Below are 21,807 nucleotides of genomic sequence, written 5' to 3'. Positions count from 1 at the left end.
CACACTTCCTTGCCTCCTTCAGGTCTTGGTGCAAAAGTCAACTTCTCCAAAGACCAAACCAGCGCTGCTATTTAGAGTGATCCTCCCCCAACACCCCGGTCCCTCTCCAGGGTTTTTTTCTCCCCACAGCACCTGCCACCTTCTGTGCACTGTGTGCCGACTGTCTCTCCCCACCAGGGTGGAAGCCCCCTCCCTGGAACAGGAGCTCCATCTGCAGTCTTTCCCGCACTTAGAAAAGTGTATCTGATGTGTGTAGAATGAGTAGATTCCGAAGCACCAAGGAAGGTTTCAGCCTTTGGGCTTCCTGAGATTTCTCCCCAAACTAACTGGGTGAGAAGTGGTGACTGAAGGGAAGAAATTTCCTACCAGATAATTATTTAATTAATTTATTTATTTAGTATTTTTTAGATGTTGATAGACTTTTATTTTATTCATTTATTTATACGCAGTGCCAAGGATCGAACCCAGTGCCTCACACATGCTAGGCAAGTGCTCTACCACTGAGCCCCAGCCCCAGCCCCAGATAATTATTTTAAAGGTGTGAAATGGTGACCACCTTCTTCCACTTCACATCTGCCACCTGTAGACACCCACACCTTCACAGGCTTACCTGCTCACAGGAGGCCACTTCTAATGTGGGCTGTGGACAAAGTTTGGGGTTTGCAAGAACCCTGACAGAGCATCTCATCCGACTGCCTCATTTGCTTAAGAAACAGGCCTAGAGAGGCCCCGGACTTGCTTGAAGCCACATATAAGCAAGGCTGTGAGGCTTACCGCGCAGACCTGGGTCCTCTTCGGGTTCCAATACCTATCTCTCACCCCACAAGAAAGTCCCCCTCGGCTGCTGGCCCTTAGAGGAGCCCATCGAGTCTCATGGCCCAGGAGCTGGGGAGAGGGGAAGGCAGGACACCAGTTATAGGCCCTCTCCGGTGTGGGGGAGATGAGGGCACAGGGGTGTCCTGGGGCCCCTTCAGGGTCACAGCAAGTTAAGTTAGAAGGGGGCCTCCGGGAGTGTCTCATGCTTCCTCCACCCTCCTCTAGCACAGCAAAGAGATGAGGAAACAGCCCTAGACAGGGAGGTTCTTCCACAGTCCAAGAACATGCAGTGTGAAATCCGACAGGAGCCCCGTGTCCTGGCTCCCAGTTCTAGGCCCCTTTTGGTTTCTAAGTCCTACAGAAGGCCCAGGTGATTTCTGGCTTTTGGCAAGGGGGTGGGGGGGCCACCGACCACAGACTCCAAAGTGCTTGTCTCCCTTCCCCTTGGGCCAAAGACCTCAGGGGGATGGGACACTACAGCCCCATAGGTGCTGGGGACAGACATGGGACTGTTGACGTCATAGGCTCCCTCTCTTGCCTTCAGAGGCCTTGTCATCTACCTTCTGCTCCAGCTGGCTGCTTGGTAGGGCTGGAGAAGCTAGAAGGCCATGCTGATTCCCAGGGTGGGGCATTCCAGAGAGGAGGAACAGCAAGGGAGCAAATGGCTATGGCTGCACTTTCAATGCAGAGTGTGGGGACAGCTGTCATACAGGGAAGGTTGGCACTGTAGGCAGAGGACTGGAGGCTGGATTTGTTTCTCTCCTCATGATGCCAAGACCAAGTGAGTGGCAGCTCAGCCTTTTTTTTTTTTTTTTTTTTTTTTTTTTTTTTTTTTTTTGGTACCAGGGATTGAACCCAGGGGCACTTAACCACTGAGTCACAACCCCAGTTCTTTGTTGTTTGTTTGTTTTGAAACAGGGTCTCGCTAAGTTGCTGAGGCTGGCTTTGAACTTGAGATCCTCCTGCCTCAGCCTCCTGAGTTGCTGGGATTACAGGTGTGCGCTACCATGCCTGGCTGCAGCTCAGCTTCCTATGGTTCATGTTTATTAACCTAACACCTGTCTACTTATCATCCACAAAGGGCTAGGCCCTGAGTGACATACAAGGATACAGTAATGAAGGAAGCAGTAGTTCCAGACAAGTGAGGCTGAAACCTTAATGACGAAGATAGACATTAAGTAAATAAACACATGAAATATTGTAGCAGTGATAAGCACCATGGCTACAACAGGGCTGGGGACTTAGCTAGGGAGGACTGGGGGAGGGGCAGTGAAGGCCTCGTTGAGTAGGGGCTGCTGCAGCTGAGCCTGAGGAAGAGGAGCCAGCTTATGAGAAGGCAGAAGGCCACAGTGGAGGGAGCAGCAGGTGCCAAGATGCCCAGGCCCAAGAGAAAGTGGCCAGTCCAGAGAATTGGCAGGGCACACAGATGATCAAAGGGAGGAAACAGGTGGAGAGATGGGTAGGACTGCGATCCTGCAGGTTCAGGGTCAAAAATCTGGATTTTTAGGCAACCACGAAACACGAAGACAAGGTAGAGGCATGACACAATCAACATTTTGGGAAGTCACTTCTTCTGCTGCTGAGTGCTGTTGTGGTCATCCAAGTGACAGACCAGGGACCCAGGAGGAGGGTCAAGTTGCCATCTGTTTGGTAAGTATAGCAATCAGGATCTCATGAAGGACTGAACCAAGGAAATGAGGGGGAAGGGGCCAGGGTAACTCCCAGTCTGCTGAGCTGAAGGGCTGGGGAGGGGGGACCTGACGCCAGTCCCCTGGAAAGGGAAAGGCGATAAAGAAGGAAAGAGCCTGGAGAGCAAGAGGCCTCCTCACTACCCACAGAATCAGAGGGGCAAGGCCGGCCCTACAGGAACACAGGGGAGGCTCGCCCAAAGCCCTTCAGAGAGTCATCAAACGTGGTGCTGCGGGGACTCGGGGTCAACGAGTCGCTTCAGGACCTCCCTTTGGGCACAGAGGTCCAGAGCAAGGGGAAGACTTTGCAGCCGATGAACCCGCGCCCCTTTACACAGTCTAGGGTCTTCGTGAAATGTGCATCGCCACGATCCCCTTTTATCCGTTTCGGGGCCTCCCCGTCGTGCCCCTCCTCTCCTGGGGGCCCCCACCCCTCCACAAAGCTCACAGAGCGGGCTCCCTCTCCCGCGCACGGCTGAGCCTCTGCGTTTGCTCCTCCCACGGCCAGGTACACCTTTTCTGCTTGCAGAATCTCCTCTCTGGTATCAATGCAGAGGATGATGAAGGATTCTTGATGCCAGAATGAACAGCCCCTTTCCACTCCCGGCTTCTGCGACATGTCACTTTAACCCCTTTTTAGAGCCTGAAGGCTGCTGCCTGTGTGCGAGTCTGACCCAGCCTGGGTGCGGAAGGTCTGGCCTCGACCTGCCTGCCCCGACAGACGCCCAGGAAATCTGTACTAAGTGACCCGGGCGGGCCTTCCATCTCCGGATTTCGAGTCCAGCGCTGCGTCCTCCGCACGGACACCGTGCGCCCTAGAGCTGCGTCCTCTTCTCTTGGCGTCCGCCGTGCAGCCCAACGAGTCGCTCTCTAGAGGTGCAGGGCCGGACCGGCCGGGGAAGGGAGACGCGACCCACAACGCGGAGACCACGCCCGGGTCACGTGACGGGCCCGCCTCCAGGAAGCAAGCTCCGTCACGTGACAGCGGGCCCTGCGAGCGTTTTTCTCACGTGACGGAGGCGCCAGTGCAGGGACCAATAAGGGGGCGGGGGCGGGCCGGCGGGGGGCGGTGCGCGGGAAGGGAACCCCGGACTCGCAGTGGCGGCTGGAACCCCGTGCGGCTCTTTGCCGCGGGCCGGACTCCAGTCTCAGTCGGGTCGGGTAGCAGGCTGGGCCCGGGTGCCTTGCTGGGGACAGCATGAAGTGCCTGGTCACAGGGGGCAACGTGAAGGGTGAGTTCGGGCCGGCCTGGCGGCGAGGCACGTGAGCCGGCCCGAGGCGCCCGCCTAACCCCCTCTGCTCTCCTCCCCGCAGTGCTGGGCAAGGCCGTGCACTCCCTGTCGCGTATCGGGGACGAGCTCTACCTGGAACCCTTGGAGGACGGGGTGAGGCACTGGAGCGTGCAGGGGCGGTTCCAGCCGGGTCTCAGTGCTCCCAGTGCCCAGCGGGGTGACCATGAGCAGATTCGTCCGCGGAGTGTGCTTCCTTCCTGCCTGCTGGGCGGTAACCTGGGGCCCTGTCACCTTCCCAGGCCTGCGTGTGCACTCTGCACTTGCCCTCCCTGGACTGCCCACTGGTTGGGTGGGGGTGACAGAGGTAACCGGGGGCAGGACCAGGAGCCCTGGGCTGTGGGAGCAGTGCTAGGCAGGCTGGGTGCCCTGACAACTCCCAGGGGAAGAAGTGTTCAGAAGATGACAGTGGAGGGGGAGGACCAGAGGGTAGGCCTCTGGCTGCTCCTGACCGTGTCACGTCCCTTCCCGGATTTCTGGCCTAGCTCTCCCTCAGGACCGTGAACTCCTCCCGCTCCGCCTACGCGTGTTTCCTCTTCGCCCCCCTCTTCTTCCAGCAGTACCAGGCAGCTACCCCTGGTCAGGACCTGCTGCGCTGCAAGATCCTGATGAAGGTGAGGCCTTTCCCAGCAGGAGTGGCCTTGCCACCAGCGTGCTTCTGCTCTGGGGCACTCAAAGTTGGATGCAGGGACAGCCATATGCAGAATCCAGTGGGCGGTCACAGAGGGTGATGGGGCACGGAGAGGGTAGTTGATGCTAGGGACTTGGAGAGGGTGGTGATGTTTAAGTGGGTCCAGAAAAGTAAACAGGCTTTTCAAGCCTTTCGGGGCAGGAGGACAGTGTGGACGAGACCTGGAAGCATGCAGATGTCCCGCATGTCATGGGAGACCTTTTCCCAGTGTTACATGCGGGGCCAGTGGTGGCCAGTGGAGGTGCTGATGTGTCCTCCTCCTGCTCAGTCCTTTCTGTCCGTCTTCCGCTCTCTGGCCATGCTGGAGAAGACTGTGGAGAAATGCTGTATCTCTCTGAATGGCAGAAGCAGCCGCCTGGTGGTCCAGCTGCACTGCAAGTATGGTGAGCAGGCACCTGGCCAGCTGCGGGGTTCCCCTGGGGGCTGGGGGAGGTCGGCAAACCCGCTGAAACCCTGTCTGCCCATGCAGGGGTGAGGAAGACTCACAACCTGTCCTTCCAGGACTGTGAATCCCTGCAGGCTGTCTTCGACCCATCCTCGTGCCCCCATGTGCTCCGCGCCCCAGCTCGGTGAGCGCACCCCTGCCACAAGCTCTGCCCTGGGTCTCTTTTCCTTCTTTGTGGCTCAATTTAAGAAGACATCTCTTGCGTTTCCCCTCCAGGGTTTCTGTGACCCGCGAAGGCTCTCCAGCCCAGTGCAAAGGGCTTCTTCCCTGGCTGGGGTTCTTACCTGACTCTTTGAAGCAGAGGGCAGTGTGGAGGACGAGGGGTAGATGCTCCCTTGCCACATGTTCCCTACGGTCTCTAGGAACTGCTCTCTCCATCCCAGCGGTCTGGCTTGGCTTTCTGCCCCTCAGACCCATCTGCACTCCCCTTCTGAAGAGCACATCTGGCTGCCATCAGACCTCCTGTCTGACCCGAGTCACCTCGCAGACCTGTCTTTACCCTGGGGCTCAGGGGGTCAAGCCCTTGTCTGGTCTAGTTGTCCTGAAGGTGTCCCCATTCAGGGGCAGCCTGTCTTCCTAACTGCCCAGGCTCTGGTCTTGGGAAGTCTCCAGGTCCAAGGCAGGAAGCTGGACAGGAAAGTTGGGGTCCAGGAGGGCTACTAAGCAATCCATGATGAGGGTACAGTCGTTCTGCGCAGTCAGAACCCAGAGGGGCTGTGTGGGGCTAGGGCGTGGGCTCTCTAGTGGAAGAGTCAGCTTTCCTTGCCAGCTCCAGGCTGGACACTGCTCACATTCAAGTTCCCCACGGTCCTTCCAGGTCCTGATGTCTGCTTCCCCAAGTTAGGTCGAGGCAGCAGCGATCAGATCAGGCCTCCTTTACGTGGAGAAAGGGAATGTTGTCTCCTTGGTCTGCATTTGGGCCGCCTCTCTTGCTATTCTTTCTCTTACTCACTCATTTTCTTATTTATTTTTGCAGTATTGGGGATTGAACCCAGGTGTGCTCTACCATTGAGCTAAATCCCCAGCCTTTTTTTTTTTTTTTTAAGTTTTTATTTGGGACGGGTCCCTAAGTTATCCAGGCTGGCCTCCAACTTGCGATCCTCCTGCCTTGGCCTCCTGAGTCATTGGGATTACAGGTGTGCACCACCATGCCCAGCTCTCTCCCTTTGTAAACATGGGCAGTTTTTTTTTTTTTTTTTTTTGGTTTCAAATACATAAGTGTGTGCCAATTCTTGTACCCTATTGTCTTAAGGCAGATTCCATATTATTTTGTGTGTAAATACTTAGCAGTGTGTATCTTTGGGAGACATGAGCATACGTGCTCTGAGGGCCAAGTTGTAGGGCTGGCATGAATATGGTGTCTCAGCCCTGCATGATGATATGTGCCTGCCCAGCCTTCCCACTGCCTTCTGTCCCATAGCTGAGAAGCTTCTGACCTGGCAGGGGTCATGTCCTGCTCATCCTGTCCTGCCCTTCCCAAGGCGTGCATACATGTCTTTATGTCACTGCCCACACAGGATCCTGGGGGAGGCCATTCTGCCCTTCCCTCCCACACTGGCTGAGGTGACACTGGGCATTGGCCGTGGCCACCGGGTCATTTTGCGCAGCTACCAAGAGGAAGAGGCAGGTGAGGGAGCCGGACATGCCCTGGTGGGGAGCAGAACTCGAGTTGGGCCCAGAGGCCAGGGCTCAAGTTCTTCCTTGTGTCTGCCTGACAGACAGCACTGTCAAAGCCATGGTGACCGAGATGAGCATTGGGGAGGAAGACTTCCAGCAGTTGCAGGCCCCAGTAGGAGCGGCCATCACTTTCTGCCTCAGGGAATTCCGGGTGAGCCTCCCGCCACCCCCACCACCTGTCCTCCCCCCAGCCCAGGCCTCACTGCCGCTTTCCTCCCAGGGCCTCCTGAGCTTCGCGGAGTCAGCGCACTTGCCTCTTAGCATTCACTTCGATGCTCCAGGCAGGTAAGTCGGCTTGAGGACCGGGAGGGGGACGGGCTCCGGGATGCCAGGAGGGGCGTGGAATGACCTCGTTTGAGACCCTGTCCCTTGCCCAGGCCAGCCATCTTCATCATCGAGGACTCTTTGCTGGATGGCCACTTTGTCTTGGCCACACTTTCCGAGGCGGACCTGCACTCCCAGGACATGGGCTCCTCAGAGCTGCACAGGCCAGTGCCTCAGCTGCAGGCTCCCAGGTGAGGGCCCCCGTCCACCCACTCCTCCCTCCATCTTCGTGCACACAAGCCTGCTGCTTCCAGCTTCTGCACCTCCCCCAGCACACACACACAGACTTCCTGTCAGGCCCCAGCCCTGCAGGCTCAGCCTTCACGGTCAGCTGTACTCAGAGACCCCTCCCACCCAGGGAGGCATCCCCAAGGTCTCCTGGCTTCCTTCTCTGGCTGAGGCCTTCCCTCTGAGCCTCCTCCCAGGCCTAGGAGGGAGAGGACTGCGGGGAGGCAGGTGGCTGGAGGGGCAGGTGGGTTGGGGAGGATAGGCCCAGTGTAGCTGAAGCAGAGGAAGTTTGGTCTGGCCCCCCGCCCAGCACATCCCTGGGCTCCAGTGCTCTCCAGCTCTGTCCCTAGGGAAGGTGGGGGCTTGCGCCCCATGTGGCCTCTTTCTCAGGACTTGCTGCTCCCTTCCCCCAGCTGAGCTGAACTCACCCCAGGATGCCTCCCTCAGGCCCCTACCAGAACTCTGATCAAAGGGATTCCAGACCCACCCCCTCCAGGAAGCCCCCACTTGACCCCTGCATCCTCTCTCTCCAGCCAATCAGGAAGTAATAAAACCAAGAGCTCACCAGAAGTCTTAGGCCCCAGAGCCCCCTCGGAGCCCTCAGGGTGGGGCCTTTCTATGCCCCCTTTTCTCTCCCTGCTTCTGATGCTCCATCTTTGCCTGCAGCACACCCCACGTGGATGACTTTGCTAACGATGACATTGACTCTTACATGATTGCTATGGAAACCACTGTAGGCAGCGAGGGCCCACGGGCACTGCCCTCCATTTCCCTTTCTCCTGGCCCCTGCTCAGAGGAGGAAGATGAAGCTGAGCCCAGTACAGTGCCTGGGACTCCCCCTCCCAAGAAGGTAGGGCTGGGGGTGGGGGCTGGGAGGTGAGGAAGGAGTCCCCTCCAGAGCTTATTGGCTTCCTCCTCTTTTCCAGTTCCGCTCACTGTTCTTTGGCTCCATCCTGGCCCCCATCCAGTCTCCCCAGGGCCCCAGCCCTGTGCTGGCTGCAGACAGTGACGGTGAAGGCTGAACTGAGAACCTGAAGCATAGGTCCAGAGGCTGTGGACTAGAAGCCAGCCAGTGGCAGGGCTGGGTCTCAGTCCAGGGGACAGCAGAGGGGCTGACTGTGCTGGGGCGAGCTGGCAGTGTGCAGGCTGCACCTGGCTGTCTGCTGCAGGGCTGCCCGGCTAACCTGCCTGGCCTGAGTCCTGCCGTCCCCACAACCTGCAACCAGTGACATCTTTTCCCAGGCCTGGCGGCACGCTGCATTCCCACAAGAGATTCCTTACCTCTTATTTACCATTCAGGCTCAGGCCAGGCCATAGCCATCTGGCCAGGGCTAGAAGCCTGCCTCCCTCCCTCACCTCCCTAAGAAAAAAATCACAAAGGGGCTCCTGCCCCTGCTGATTCACTCTCTGCCAATCATGAATGTCCCTCCTTCAAACACTGGGCACATCCCTGGGGCCCTTTGTGGATGGAAAAGACCGTTTCTCCTGCCTTTTCAATGTCCTCTGGCCCTCACTTGGAATTCCAAAAGCCTCTGGACCCGAGTGTATGGCTGGGCTGCCCTGGCCAGTCCTGCGCCCAGCAAGCCTGCCTGCCCCAGTGCTTCTGTGCAGAAAGGCTGCCAGCCCCAGTGTTGGGACAAGAGACAGAGGCCATGGAGAGAATCCAGCTTTGACCTTTATTCAAGAGACCAGATGGGTTGCCCCAGGATCCGGCTGCCAGCCCTCTGGCCAAGCACGGCTGGACACCCACAATCTGGCCTGCCTTGCCCTGAGCTGCAGCCTCAGCCCCAGGATCCCACCTACAGCCACTGCCGGTGCAGGTGGGAGGGAGCCCTGGGGGATTGGACGCTGCTATTGATTCATTAAAAAAAGAAAGAAAAATACACCAAGGCTCCATGTTCCCCAAGATGGGTGGGCCTCAGGGGCCCGTGTGATCCCCCATGGCAGCATGATTTCTTTACAATCAATCCATCATCGGGGCAGAGGGGTGGCACACGGAGGTTATTTCTTGGCTTTGGCGGAGTTGCGGGGTGGGGTGATGGGTCGGCCTCCAGGGTTCAGGCCACTGAACTGCCCATATTTCCCCTTGTTCTTGTCAGCGGGCTTGAGGATCTAAAAAAGACAAAGCTAGTCAGGCTTACAGTGCTGAGCCACAGGGGCGCAGGGCCCACCAGGCCCTCCTCACACCCACCTGGAAGGAGCACATGAGGGTCTCATCCACACTCATCATGGCACCAGCATTGTCAAACTCGCCACAGTAATTGGGAGCTGAGAAAAGTGTTACCAGCTGCCGCTTGGCAAAGAACTCATAGCCATCTTCTACCACCTGGGCAAGGATAGGTTAGTTAGCTCCACAAGCACAGTGTGCCCACTGTCCTTCCCCTAACCAGGACTGTTGGCCCACCTGGTGCGCCCGGCAGATGAGGTCCAAGTCATGCTTGTGCAGGAACTTGGCCACCACCTCAGCCCCAAAGGTAAAGGAGACACCACGGTCATTCTCGCCCCAGCCCTGCACATCCTTGTCAGGGTCAGACCACAGCAGGTCACACAGCAGGCCTTGGTCAGGCACATCCGTGGGCCGCATGATACGTCGAATCTGCTCCATTGACTGCAGATCTGGAGACAGGCCTGTGGGGACAGGACAATTCCTCAAACAAGCATCAAAACAGATGTCCCCTGCTCCCTGTCCCAGGGAGCCTCTGGGAATCAGCCTCACTTCCTTCCCACCACTCTGCCCCTCTCCTGGACTCTAGGATCCCAGGCAGGTAGATTCGAGTCAAGTCACAAGCACAAAGATGTCCCCGCTCTCAAGGAGCCCAGAGCTCCCTGGAGAAAGGAGGCACTGCAGGATGCTGAATGCCACAACAGGAAAAGAGTGCAGCCTGACAGTGTGGCATGGGGGGACTTCCTGCCAGTGATGTCCAAGATTAGACTCAAGGAGAGCTGTTTCAGGCGACTGGGAATAATAGTCCTGCTAACAGCTTTGTTCCACGGCCCCCAGGGACATGGCCTGGGTTCCTTCCCAGGCATTTCCTCAGCCTGTGCCCACAGCCACCCTCACCTCCGTGGCAGCAGAAGATCTTCTCGTCCACAATGGCTGCAATGGGCAGGCAGTTGAAGCAGTCGGTGAAGGTTTTCCACAGTTTGATGTTGTAGCGTCTCTTGCCTGCCCAGGGGAATGAGATGGCTCGTGGGGAGGCCTGCCCATCCCACCCTGGCTCTCCAGAGTACTCTGTGGGCTGTTCGGGCTGAGCTGGAGAAGGAGACTGGAAGGCAAGGAAGGCTCAAGCCCACACCCGACCCCTACCAGTCCTCTAGGAGTAATTCTAAAGCACCTGAGTCCGTGGAAATCTGGGTTTCAATCTGGCTCAAACTTGGGGTCAGAATCTGCCCCCACCCTGTGAGTAGGGCCAGGCCACACAAGCATCCTATGTGCCTAAGTAAAGAATATACTGGAGGGGTGTGTCCCCAAGCAGGGCTTTGGTGGGAAGCAGTAGTAAATGGACAATCCTCCAGGCAGCATCCATTCACCAGACCCCTCTTGGGTGCCAGGCCTCAGGCCAGACAGCAGGCAGGAAATGACCAGCCCACAGGGGATCTGCGAGCGTCCAGTGCAGAGTGGTGTGTACAGTTTGGGTCTAACACTCAGACCACTCACACTCATCATAGAAGCCATAGATGCGGTTGATGCTGGCACACTCGTGGTTCCCACGCAGCAGGAAGAAGTTTTCAGGGTACTTGATCTTATAGGCCAGCAGCAGGCAGATGGTCTCCAAAGACTGCTTGCCCCGGTCTACATAGTCCCCCAGGAAGAGGTAGTTGCTCTCTGGAGGGAAGCCACCATACTCAAACAGCCGCAGGAGGTCATAGTACTGGCCGTGGATATCGCCTGTGATCCAGGGGACTGGGTAAGCTAGGTGTGAGATGTACACTTGAACCCAGGACCAGGAATGGGCTGAAGGGAAGAGGGATCCAGGAATTTTGGGGAGGGGGGCAATGCCACTTTCAGGAAGCCAAAGGGACCTGGGTGGGGGGCTCACCGCAGATCTTGAGGGGGGCCTCCAGCTCCAGGAGAATGGGCTGGCTCAGGAAAATCTCTCGGGATTTGAGGCACAGACCACGGATCTCGTTCTCTGTCAGCTGTACATTCTTTCCAGGCCGTGAGCCCTGCACTGGGGGCAGAATAGGGTGTTAGGACCCTGGCCCTTGGGACAGGTGGGTGGGTAACTCGGGTGGCCCCATGGGTACCTCTAGGGGCGGCTGGGCCAGGACTTGGCAGGGGCAGCTGCTGCTGCGGGGCCTCCAAGACAAGACCCCCAACTACCCTCGAGGCCCTCCACTGAGGCTGCGGTGCGCAGGGGCCTGTCACCCAAAGCTCAAAGCGCAGCGCCCCTTCCTGGCTACGCTGCACAGCTTTCTCCCTCGCCCCAGGAGCCCCGGCCACCCGTGCGCCCCGGCCCAGGAGAGGGGGTTGCTCCGCCTGCCGGAGAGGCCCGGACCCGTGAGGCGAGCCCCGGGGATGGGGGGGCGCCGTGGCACGGGACCTCGCGGCGCGTCCCCGCCCAGTGGACGCTGGCCCCGAGAGGGTCAGGCCCGCCCGCGGCCACTTCCGGGCCGGGCAAGGGACAGGGCGCGGACCTTCCCCACCCCGGCCAACCTTCCAGCAAGCGCCCGATGATAGAGTCCAGGTTGAGCTTCTCGCTGTCGGACATGGCGGCGCCGCCGCTCCGGCCCAGCAGCTCCGGGCCCGCTCCTGTCTCCCGCCCTCCCGCAGCCTCCTTCCGGCCTGGCTCTCCTTCCGCCCGCCCCGGCCCGCCCCGGCCCGCCCCGGCCCGCCGCCCCGCCTCCTCGCCGCCCGCCCCTCCGCGTCGCGCCGCGCCCCGCCGCGCCCCGCCGTCCCCCGCGCTCTAGCGCCTCCGCTGGACGTAAAGCGCAGCGCCGCGGCGGCCCGGGGGCGGAGCCTCGGGCCACGGGGCGGGGCCTGGTTGGTAGCCGGTGGGTGGGGCTTGTTGGGTGGAGTTCGGTCTGGTTCAGCCCTTGAGGAGTCACCCAGCTGTGTTCAGATAATTTGGGACCGGAAGTGCCGGAAAGTTGTTTTTCTCTCGTGAAGCTTAAACAGCCCTTCCTATCCCTGCCCTGGGTGTGAGCTCGTTAATAACCGCCTTCCCAAACGCTACGGAATAAGACCTCAAAGTGCAGAAAAGGAAACTATGGCTCGGAGATAGCAGGTGGCTGTTCCAAGACCTAGGCCTCCGAGTATTCACCTGGGTCTCTGTGGCCCCCGCAAGGCAGTTGAGCAGATCCAGAGACGCCTGCCGCTGAATTCCAAGTGTACTTTCATGTACATCACCTCCGTGCCTGCTAAGTTAATATTTTTATGAGTCCCGTAATTACCTTTTGAGTAGCTTAGTAATATTGCATTGTGTGCATATTAAAAGTGTTACTTTGTAAAGAGCAAACATTAAGTAAACCATAAATCTTAGTGGAATCCTGAGTTGGGGGTCTTACATGCCAGCAACCTCAAAACTGGAAATGACTTGGCCTCTTCACCTCTGGCAGGCTCCAGGCCCCAAGGCATCAGCACAGGGGGAGGTGGGAGGAGCCAAGGCTCAGGGGCACAGGGGCAGTCAGGAAGAGCCTCCCAGAGGAAGGGGTGACCCCCCCACACTTGGGAGGGGCCCCCAACCGATTGCTGAAGCCTTGTCTGAGGAGGAAGTGAGAGGAGGAGGTGAAGTACAGCAGGGAGGTGAGCTGAGCTGGTGGGGACAGGTTGGGCCTGGGGCTCAGTCTCCATGGAGGCCTGGCCTTTATGTCACCTCAGGGACTAGCCCACACCCCGGTAAAAGAGGGCACATAGGGGGCTTGGTGAGATATCCTGAAACCTAACCCTGCCAACCCCACAGCCAGGCCTGAGGCCGGGCAGTGGTTGACTGGGAACCCAGACCCCAAGTTGGCCAGGAGCGGCCCCCTCACACTGACTCTCCCCAGGTCCTGCAGCCTGTGGCATTGTGGGTCTGGGTTGCTATGGCCCAGGCCCTGGGGGAGGACCTAGTGCAGCCTTCTGAGCTGCAGGACGATTCCAGCTCTTTGGGGTCTGACTCAGAACTGAGTGGGCCTGGCCCCTATCGTCAGGCTGACCGCTATGGCTTCATTGGGGGAAACTCAGCAGAGCCAGGGTAAGTGGGGCAGGGATGGGGGATGGCAGCATGCAGGGACTGAGGATGGGGCTGAGGGCTGAGATCCAACTTCAAGGATCTGGGGAGGGTGTAGTAGCTGGCCCAGGCAGAGACTCAGCCAGTATCGCCCCTTCTCAGACTCCAGAGGTAATCCCAAGGTGGGAATGGAGGGTTCCTGTATGTCTCATTTACCTCAGTCTCTAAGGATTTGTACACATCACCTTTTAATCTCTGGCCCAGGAATCTCAGATCCAAATCATGGAACCCACACCTCTTCTTCTCTCTTCCCCAGTGAGCAGACAGGAAAACAAGTCCAGAGACAGAAATTTGTCTTAGGTCACACAACATATCTGAGACAGAAGCAGACTCAAACTTGGACCCCTGGCTTCTAGTCCAGGGGTCTGTCCAGTCAGCTTCTCATATGAATTGTCTGCATCCCTGACCTGGGTGATAGTCAAACAGCTCCTCCCCCAAAACACATTGGAGCTATGTCCTTTCCTGTCCCTATGACTATCAGTGGCAGCTTCTGGGTCACAGGTCACCCGCTAGGACTCCCCAGAGAGCCCCAGGGCCAGAGACTGGGTTTATTTGAGTTATCTGGAGGGGGCAGATGTGGCTCTGAGGAATAGCTGCCAGCACCTGGATACATGTGCCATGTGGTTCCAGGCCAGGTCACCTCCCTGCAGACCTCATCCGCCAACGGGAAATGAAGTGGGTAGAGATGACCTCACACTGGGAGAAGACCATGTCCCGACGGTATAAGAAGGTGAGGGGAGAGTGGCCCATCCAGGCCTCCTTGCTTCCTTCCCCTCTGCCTCAGCCAGTGCCTAACAACATTTGCCCATGCTGGGACCTCCTGCCTTTGCCCCCTGCCCCCCAGGTGGCCCCTGGCCTATCAGAGTTGCGCTGGGGCCTCTTCACAGGAGTAAGTAAAGTCAGTCTAATGGAGCCCTTCTGCTGGCCCCCAGGTAAAGATGCAGTGCCGGAAGGGCATCCCTTCTGCCCTGCGGGCCCGGTGCTGGCCTCTGCTGTGTGGAGCTCAGGTGTGTCAAAAGAACAGCCCTGGAACCTATCAGGTAAGGGAATTGTTAGGGTCACACCTACCTTTCCCAGAGCTTCTTATTGCCCTGAGCCCTTGTACCCACCTTCCTGTCTACCTGCAGGAGTTGGCAGAGACCCCTGGAGACCCACAGTGGATGGAGACCATTGGCAGAGACCTACACCGTCAGTTCCCTCTGCATGAGATGTTTGTGTCACCCCAGGGTCATGGGTACGAGGCCATCCATGCCCAGAGACCCCAGCTACCCACCCTCTAGATGCTTCAAGCCAGTTTCCCCACTCTAGCCCTACATTCTTGCATCTCGGGACCCAGCAAGGCCCAGGGAGGTTGTAGCCTGGGTAGAGGCCACAGAGGGTGGGAGGGGATGTCTGGGGGTTAGCCTCTGATGGGGTCTTCTGGCACAGGCAGCAGGGGCTCCTGCAGGTTCTCAAGGCCTACACCCTGTATCGACCAGAACAGGGCTACTGCCAGGCCCAGGGCCCTGTGGCGGCTGTGCTGCTCATGTACCTGCCTCCGGAGGTGAGTGAGCTTGACCCTGCTCGGAGACCCTCACCCTCAATCCCTAGTGACCTGGACCCCCCTCAACTGATCCTGAGCTCTGGACCCATGACCTCCAACCTCAGCAACTCTGGTCTCCAGATCCTTTACTCCCAGCCATTGTCTAGAGACCCAGGGCCTCATGACCACCAACCTCATCCACTGACCTTCAAGCCTAATGACCTTGACTCCAAGAACATGGAACCCTTGACCCCGTCCCTTATCCCAGTGATCTAGGGCTCTGGACATTTTCACCTTGATTATTTGACTGTCGATTCTGAACCCTGTGACCATGTCTCTGTCCCCACTGATACCAAGAATCCAGGACTTGAACTTTATGACCCTGTCAACCCTTGCCCTGACTCTGTGAACCTCAAATCCAGCACCCTGAGCCCTGTTAACATCCAACCCCTAAGCCTGTCTTGGGAAGAGGGTGGTTTCTGGTAAGAGCCACCCAGCACCGAGCAGGCAACAGCTGCCCCGAGTCCAGGCTCCTGACTGCTCCTGCATCCCTCTCCCCATCCTGCCTCCACCATGGCCCTGGCTGAGTGGGCACTCACAGGCCTGTGCCCTGCCCCCAGGAGGCCTTCTGGTGCTTGGTGCAGATCTGCGAGGTCTACCTCCCTGGCTACTACGGGCCCCACATGGTGAGCGGCTGGGATGGGGCAGGAGGCAGGAAGGGTGGGGGCTGGGGACTGAGCGGGGCAGAAGCCTGGGTTTGGGGAGTGGAGGTGCTGGGCAGCACTCGCCAGCTGAGTTGGTGGACGTGGCCACAGGAGGCTGTGCGGCTGGATGCCGAAGTGTTCACAGCCCTGCTTCGGCGGCTGCTCCCGCGTGTGCACAAGCACCTGCAGCAGGTGGGCGTTGGGCCCCTGCTCTACCTGCCCGAGTGGTTCCTGTGCCTCTTCGCCCGCTCCCTGCCCTTCCCTACGGTGCTGCGCGTCTGGGATGCTTTCCTCAGTGAGGGTAAGCAAGCCACTGTGGTGGCTGGGGAGCCAGCGCTGTTCGCTGTTCGTTCTGCTGGTAACTGCCACTCCCAGTCCTTTGGGGACCTTGAATCGGGGGCCCGCTGTGGCTCTGGAGAAGACAGCCCTGTCTCCAGTGGCATGTCACCAGTACAGTACATCAGAGCCCCCACTCTGATGAGGACCACCACCGGGAGGCCAGGCGCTGCTGGAGGTTGAGGGAGCTGGCTTGATCCCAGTGCTTGGCGTCTGAGCAGCTCAGAGGTGGGCAGGGCTGGGACTTGCTTGACGAAGGAGGCACCTCTGGAGCCCACAGGTGATTGTCAGCGCCTCCAGGCACCAGGCGAGGGTGGCTACCAGAAGTACTGAATGTTCCAGCCCTTTGTTTTGGTGGGGGTGGGGTGAAGGTGGGAGACGACTGCAGCCAGATTAACAAGATATTTATAGAATGTCATAGTGCCGTGAAGAAAATAAAACAAGGGCTGTGACAGTGTCAGGAGGGTGGCAGGAAGTGCTTGCTGTTTTTGAAGGTGCCTCTGGCTGGAAGTAAACCAGAAGGGTCGTGGGTGGAAGTTGGGGTCAATGAGCGGGAGGATCTCTAGGGTAGAGCCAAGTAGGACTTGGTTCTTTTGGGCTGTGCCTCAGTAGCCCCATAAGCAACCCAGCTGCACTCTACTCTGAGTGACATCCAGAGGTTGTACCTAAAAAGCAGCAGCAATCAATTAGTACTCTCTATTGAGAGCCTGCTGTGTGCCCAGCTGGCCTCAGGTCTTCCAGACAGGAAGGGCCTGGTCGGATTAGAGCTCTGGCCACTCGTGTCCAAGTCACCATCCATGTGTCACCTTCATTCCAGCCTCAAACCTTGATGACCAGGTCATTTGTGGCGCCCGAGCTGATCCCTGCCCCCTCCACCTGAGGACAGGCACTGCTCAGACTCTCTTTAATAGCGAGGATGACATCAGCAGTGGCAATTGTTCCTTTATAAGTCACAGTTGTCACTAGGCCTTACTGGCTCCCTGGCTACTCTTCTCAGCAGATCAGAGGCTGCCAGGAAGGGACTGTGAGGCTCCAGGAGAGGCTCAAGGTCATGTGTGCGAGCCTGCGTGTGTGCACATGCACATGAGCCTGTGCATGTGTGAAAGAAGTTCTTCTGAGAATCTTTCTAGAATCAGAGAGTCACAGATCTAGGCAGCCATCCGACCTTTCCCGTAGACAGGAGGAAGCTGAGGCCCAGGGAAGGCTTGGCTTGAGGTTGTCAGTTGCCCTTGGCTCCTGGCAGGCTGCTCCTTCTGGAAGTGTCTGGGTCTTCTGAGGCTGAGTTGGCCAGTGCAGGGGCCTGCAGCCCCCAGATCACAATCTTCCTTCTGTTGTGGCCCCGGGCCTGAGTCAGGGTGGGGCAGAGCTGTGGGCTGGTGGAGGGAGCACCACTGGAGCCGGGTTCCCGTAAGCGGCCAAGGGGCAGGCTGGCTTCCCTGTGAGTGAGCCCCTGACCCGCAGGTGCCAAGGTGCTGTTCCGAGTGGGGCTGACGCTGGTGCGCCTGGCACTGGGCACTGCAGAGCAGCGTGTGGCCTGCCCAGGACTCCTGGAGACACTCGGTGCCCTTCGAGCCATCCCTCCCGCCCAGCTGCAGGAAGAGGTCTTCATGTCCCAGGTGGGTGCTCCCTGCCCACCCTCCTGGATGGCCCAGCCCCTGCTGCACAGCTGGGGAAACCGAGTCACAGAGCAGGAAGCCATAGTGAGAACAAACTCAGTTCCTGTCCTCTGAACTGCAGAGAACGTGAAAACCCCAGCTTCAAGTGGCTCTCTGTGGCTCCCCCACTAGGCTGTCTGCGAGTCCCTCAGCCCTTAGCCACTTCCTGGGGCTGTGTACTGCCTGCCCTGTGGGGACCTCGGGGTTTCCTGCCTGTGCTTGGGTCCGGGTACACTCAGCACCAACTGCTCCCCACAGGTGCACAGTGTGGCCCTGTCCGAGCGGGACCTGCAGCGGGAGATCAGGGTCCAGCTGGCCCAGCTGCCCAAGTCAGCTCCTGGGCCACTACCTCAGCCACAGACCCGCCTTCCTGGGGCCCAGGCCATCTTTGAGGCCCAGCAGTTGGCAGGGGCACGAGGGGGTACCAGGCCTGAGGTACCCCGAATTGTGGTGCAGCCCCCAGAGGAGCCCATGCCACCACGGCGCAAACCCCAGACCCGCGGCAAGACTTTCCATGGGCTCCTGACTCGGACCAGGGGGCCCCCCATTGAGGGCGCTCCCAGGCCCCATCGGGGCTCCGCCTCCTTCCTGGACACCCGCTTCTGAAGGTGCCATGGACTCAGGGCCCCCGAGGTCCAATCACCTGAGTGGCGGATGCAGCCCCGCACACGGGCACCGCACTTTACTGCTGAGATTGGTGACTCCTCTTTGTTCCCAGTGAGGACCATGCAGCCAGGGAGGGGAGAGTCCCCTCCACTTTATGGACTGTGCAGGCATGAGATAAAAAGTCATAGACGGGGGCTCGTGGGGCCCAAGCTGGCCGAGCACCCATGGAGCTGTCTTGGCGCCAGTATCAAAGAGCAGAAAGATGGTGGCGGTGAGCTGCTGGCTGGACTGAGGGACCCCTGAGGCTCCTGGAGGACCTGGAATAAAGTCTGACTGGGCAGCTGCCTGGATGGAGTTGGATCAGATGCCCTGTGCCCCCGACCCTGGACTCGCCATCCCTTCCCCACCTGCCCTTGCCCACCTTCCGGGCCTGCCCTCTCCTCTCTGACTGGGGGCACCCAAGGCTGCCCGCTGGCTGCTGGGGAAGCTGTTTACTAGCAAAAGAGTTCTGCTAGTATAGCTCCTTGCTCTGGCCTCTTGGGGCAGGTAAGGCTCGCACACCTTGAGGAGGGCTCCCCAGTGGCCTCTGGCCCAGGAGTGGGGAGATAGTCCCTCTTCTACCCCTCCTCCGCCTCCTCCTAGGCTGGTTCAGGTCTCCCTTGTGGGGGACTCTACCCCAAGTGTGCCGCACCACGCTCCTGGCCCTGTCAGTCGAAGGGAGCCAGACAGGAACAAAGGCCTACTGTCCCCAGGACAAAAGAGAACCGTCCCACCAGCCCTTGTCCCTCCCTAAGCCCTGGTGCTCCCCCTTGGGACCGCCACCATGGAAACCCCCTCCCACACTCCCTAATTGCTCCCGTGGGTGCCTGGGGTGCTTGGGACATGAGCCATTGTCAAGACAACAGGGCTGGTGCGCGTGTAGGCTGTGTCCCCATAGTGGCCACCCCATCTCCCTGCCTTCTGCCCAGGCAGTTCCCAGCAGGCCTCAGGTGAAGGACAGAGCAGGAACACTGGAAGGCACTGTCTGGAGGCCCAGGCTTCCATGGGGACAACCTGTCACAATGACTGTGCTGGATTATTGGCATGGCCCCTGTCAAAGTCTGAATCTGGAATGTTCTATCTATAGGACCGCAGGCTGCAGAAAAGCACTCAATCTGTGTGTTCCGTGGGATCTCCTAGGGGCCACAGACTGTCCCATTCCCATGGAGCCTGCTGCCTGGAGGAGGGAGTCCTGGAGGGCCAGAGCCATAGTGTAGTTTCTCTGGGGAAACTGAGGCTCAGGAGCCAATGAACTTGACCGAAGGCTCATTGCCTATGGTGACCCAAGGTTTACTCCAGCCCCTGCCCTTGGCAGCCCACAAACCAGCCCGTGCTGGGTCCCCACCGTGGCCTGCCCTCCTGAGGATGCTCTGTTCTGCTTCTTCACCCCACATCCTGTGCCAGCCAGGGCCCCAGCAACCCTGCCTGCATGGCAGCAGTGGAGCTCCTGTGCATTGAGACCTAAAGGAGCTTCCAGGGTCCTCCTGCTCCTCTTCTCCACTCGCTGGAGACCTGTACCTTAATAACAGTGTGCTTACCTGACGTTCTTTTTTTTTTTTTTTTTGGCACTGGGGATTGAACCCAGGAGGAGCACTTAGCCACTGAGCCTCATCCCCAGCCCATTTTTGTATTTTATTTAGAGACAGGGTCTGACTGAGTTGTTTAGGGACTAGTTGCTGAGGCTGGCTTTGAACTTGAGGTCCTGCTGCCACAGCCTCCTGAGCTGCTGGGATTACAGGTATGCACCACCATACCCAGCCTGACACAGAAGACCACACTAGAGAGAGGGAGACTCAGAGATGCTGAGCGCCATGATTTTTTGTTGTTTGATTGAAGCTGTTAGCTAATTAGCTTATTTATCCTCCTTTCCAATCTCCTCCCAATTTTTAAATGAAATTTAGGATATCTCAGAATATTTCTCACTTACAAGTTAAGCATTAGGGTGGCCCGGGAATGGGACAGTACCACCTGTAGGCACACGTTCTGGTGGAGGGAAGATGCCAGTTCTGCCCCTCATCAGCTGCGTGATCTAGGCAAATCACATACCTCTCTGAGCCTCACTTTCCCAGGCATTAAGGCAGAGAATTCAGCTGCTCTCCATAATATAAGTAGTTGGTGAGATAGTGCACACACAGCCCTCCGCACAGTGCGGACCTTCCTGACCTTATGCCAGAAGTATCTGCTGAGGCCCCCTCATCCGTCAAACCTGGGCTGAGTATGCAGAGTGATCCCCACTTGAAGATGGGGAAATGGAGCCACAGAGGCTGCAGAGTCCATTAAATGTCAAAGCCCATGCTCTTTGGATGACATTCATGTCCCACTCCTGCCCCACAGTGGGATCGCTGGGGAGCTCACACCATGGATCTCTTGGGGCCACAGCACCTCCTTCCAGGAGCCTGGGCGGCAACAGGGAGGGCCACATCTGGACCTGGAGCTTGTGCCCACTGCAGCAGGAGAACGTTCAGTGGAGAATGTGAGCCAGGCTGGGGGACCCTGAATAAACCACTGCCCGCTCAGTCCCCAGAGTGGTGGCCAGGACAGGTGCTCAGAGGCTGCGCCTCTGCCCCACAGGTGCTGCTGGCTCCTCACCACTTTCCTCTAACTTAGAATACTGGGGACAGGGACAACAGGGAAGGGGGTGGGGACGAGCAGGGGAGGGTCTGGGTGCCCTGTGAGGTGGAGGTGACACTTCTGCCTGCGTGGGGCAGGGACTGTCCCACCCTCACCACCACCCTGTGGGATGGGAACTGGCCCCATTTTAGGCAGGAGGAAAGTGAACTTCAGGACACAGAAAGGGAGGTGCCCGGCTCCCACAGCCACAGACAAGATTGGGACCCATTGGTGTGACATACCCTGAGACAGCCTGAGAGTCTGGGTGTGCACCTGGGAAGATTGTGCTGCCCTCGTGTGTGCAGCTTAAGTGGGTGTGGACCGCAGAGCGCATCTCACGGACGCCCCCTTCCGGGTCAGGGGAACCTTGGGCCCCTGTCCCCTTCCCTCTTGGCCACCACTGTGCTCTCCGGTCCCTGGCAGGGCAACGGGTATATACCCCTGCACTGGACTGCCTTCGTGGGACATCCTCTGAGTGGTTCCCCGCCTGGCAGGAGCCAGGAGAGGAGGTGAGGCAGGTGGCGACCCCGCAGTGTGCAGAGACCCTGGCCCAAAAGACCTGTCAAAGAATCGACAGCAAGGCAGAGGTCCCCGCCGGGGCGCAGCCGCACCTCCCCTAAGGGCAAGGCTGGGGACCACGGCCCGCCCGCCCCGCCGCGCCCCGCGGCTCCAACACCAGCCTCGGTGCGCGCGGCTCCCCACCGCCCCGCCTCCCTTTCCACCTCTTCTCCGTGCGGGTCCCTATGTCTGTGACCCTCCAACAGTCCCCGTCCATTTGACCCTGGCCTCTGTCAGGACTCGGTTTGTCTCTGAAGATCCCCCGCTGTCCCACGGACTGTCCCCCTGGCCGACTCCGCGCCACCGCGGGCCAGTGCCAGCGGCCCCCTTGCAAGCCCCAGGCCAGGGACGCCAGGCAGGGGACGGGGCGGGGCCCTGGCGGTGGGTCCCGGGCCACCTCCACACTG

At 58.7% G+C, this 21,807-nt stretch overlaps 3 protein-coding genes across 4 annotated transcripts; 2 read left to right on the top strand and 1 right to left on the bottom strand.

The window, feature by feature from the left end:
* The first annotated feature begins 3,551 nt into the window (after positions 1 to 3,551).
* Positions 3,552 to 8,310, top strand: RAD9A (RAD9 checkpoint clamp component A). Of its 2 annotated transcripts, XM_079104043.1 has the most exons (11): positions 3,553 to 3,736; positions 3,819 to 3,889; positions 4,279 to 4,407; positions 4,753 to 4,867; positions 4,954 to 5,053; positions 6,447 to 6,556; positions 6,648 to 6,757; positions 6,827 to 6,891; positions 6,984 to 7,121; positions 7,825 to 8,008; positions 8,085 to 8,310. In XM_079104043.1, exons 1-11 carry the CDS (start codon positions 3,703 to 3,705, stop codon positions 8,178 to 8,180), a joined length of 1,152 nt encoding a protein of 383 aa, XP_078960169.1. In that variant the 5' UTR covers positions 3,553 to 3,702; the 3' UTR covers positions 8,181 to 8,310. The 2 variants fall into 2 exon arrangements, with proteins under 2 accessions (XP_078960168.1, XP_078960169.1); XM_079104042.1 differs by having other exon boundaries at positions 3,552 to 3,736; positions 6,648 to 6,891.
* Positions 8,311 to 8,815: 505 nt separating this feature from the next.
* Positions 8,816 to 11,961, bottom strand: PPP1CA (protein phosphatase 1 catalytic subunit alpha). The gene is made up of 7 exons (XM_079104044.1): positions 11,816 to 11,961; positions 11,199 to 11,330; positions 10,817 to 11,047; positions 10,220 to 10,324; positions 9,563 to 9,786; positions 9,350 to 9,484; positions 8,816 to 9,270 (listed from the first exon to the last, which is right to left on the bottom strand). Exons 1-7 carry the CDS (start codon positions 11,868 to 11,870, stop codon positions 9,160 to 9,162), a joined length of 993 nt encoding a protein of 330 aa, XP_078960170.1. The 5' UTR covers positions 11,871 to 11,961; the 3' UTR covers positions 8,816 to 9,159.
* Positions 11,962 to 12,911: 950 nt separating this feature from the next.
* TBC1D10C (TBC1 domain family member 10C) lies at positions 12,912 to 21,723 on the top strand. Its single transcript, XM_079102909.1, has 10 exons — positions 12,912 to 12,997; positions 13,147 to 13,334; positions 14,001 to 14,100; positions 14,303 to 14,410; positions 14,498 to 14,604; positions 14,799 to 14,913; positions 15,513 to 15,578; positions 15,708 to 15,897; positions 17,394 to 17,548; positions 17,846 to 21,723. The coding sequence occupies exons 1-10, from the start codon at positions 12,968 to 12,970 to the stop codon at positions 18,191 to 18,193; spliced, it is 1,407 nt and encodes a 468-aa protein (XP_078959035.1). The 5' UTR covers positions 12,912 to 12,967; the 3' UTR covers positions 18,194 to 21,723.
* The last annotated feature ends 84 nt before the right edge of the window (positions 21,724 to 21,807 follow it).

Source organism: Sciurus vulgaris (assembly GCF_902686455.1).
Source record: "Sciurus vulgaris genome assembly, chromosome: 11".
Lineage (NCBI taxonomy): Eukaryota > Metazoa > Chordata > Mammalia > Rodentia > Sciuridae > Sciurus > Sciurus vulgaris.
The sequence above is the reverse complement of the archived record's forward strand: the minus strand, read 5'-3'. Positions and strand labels throughout refer to the sequence as shown.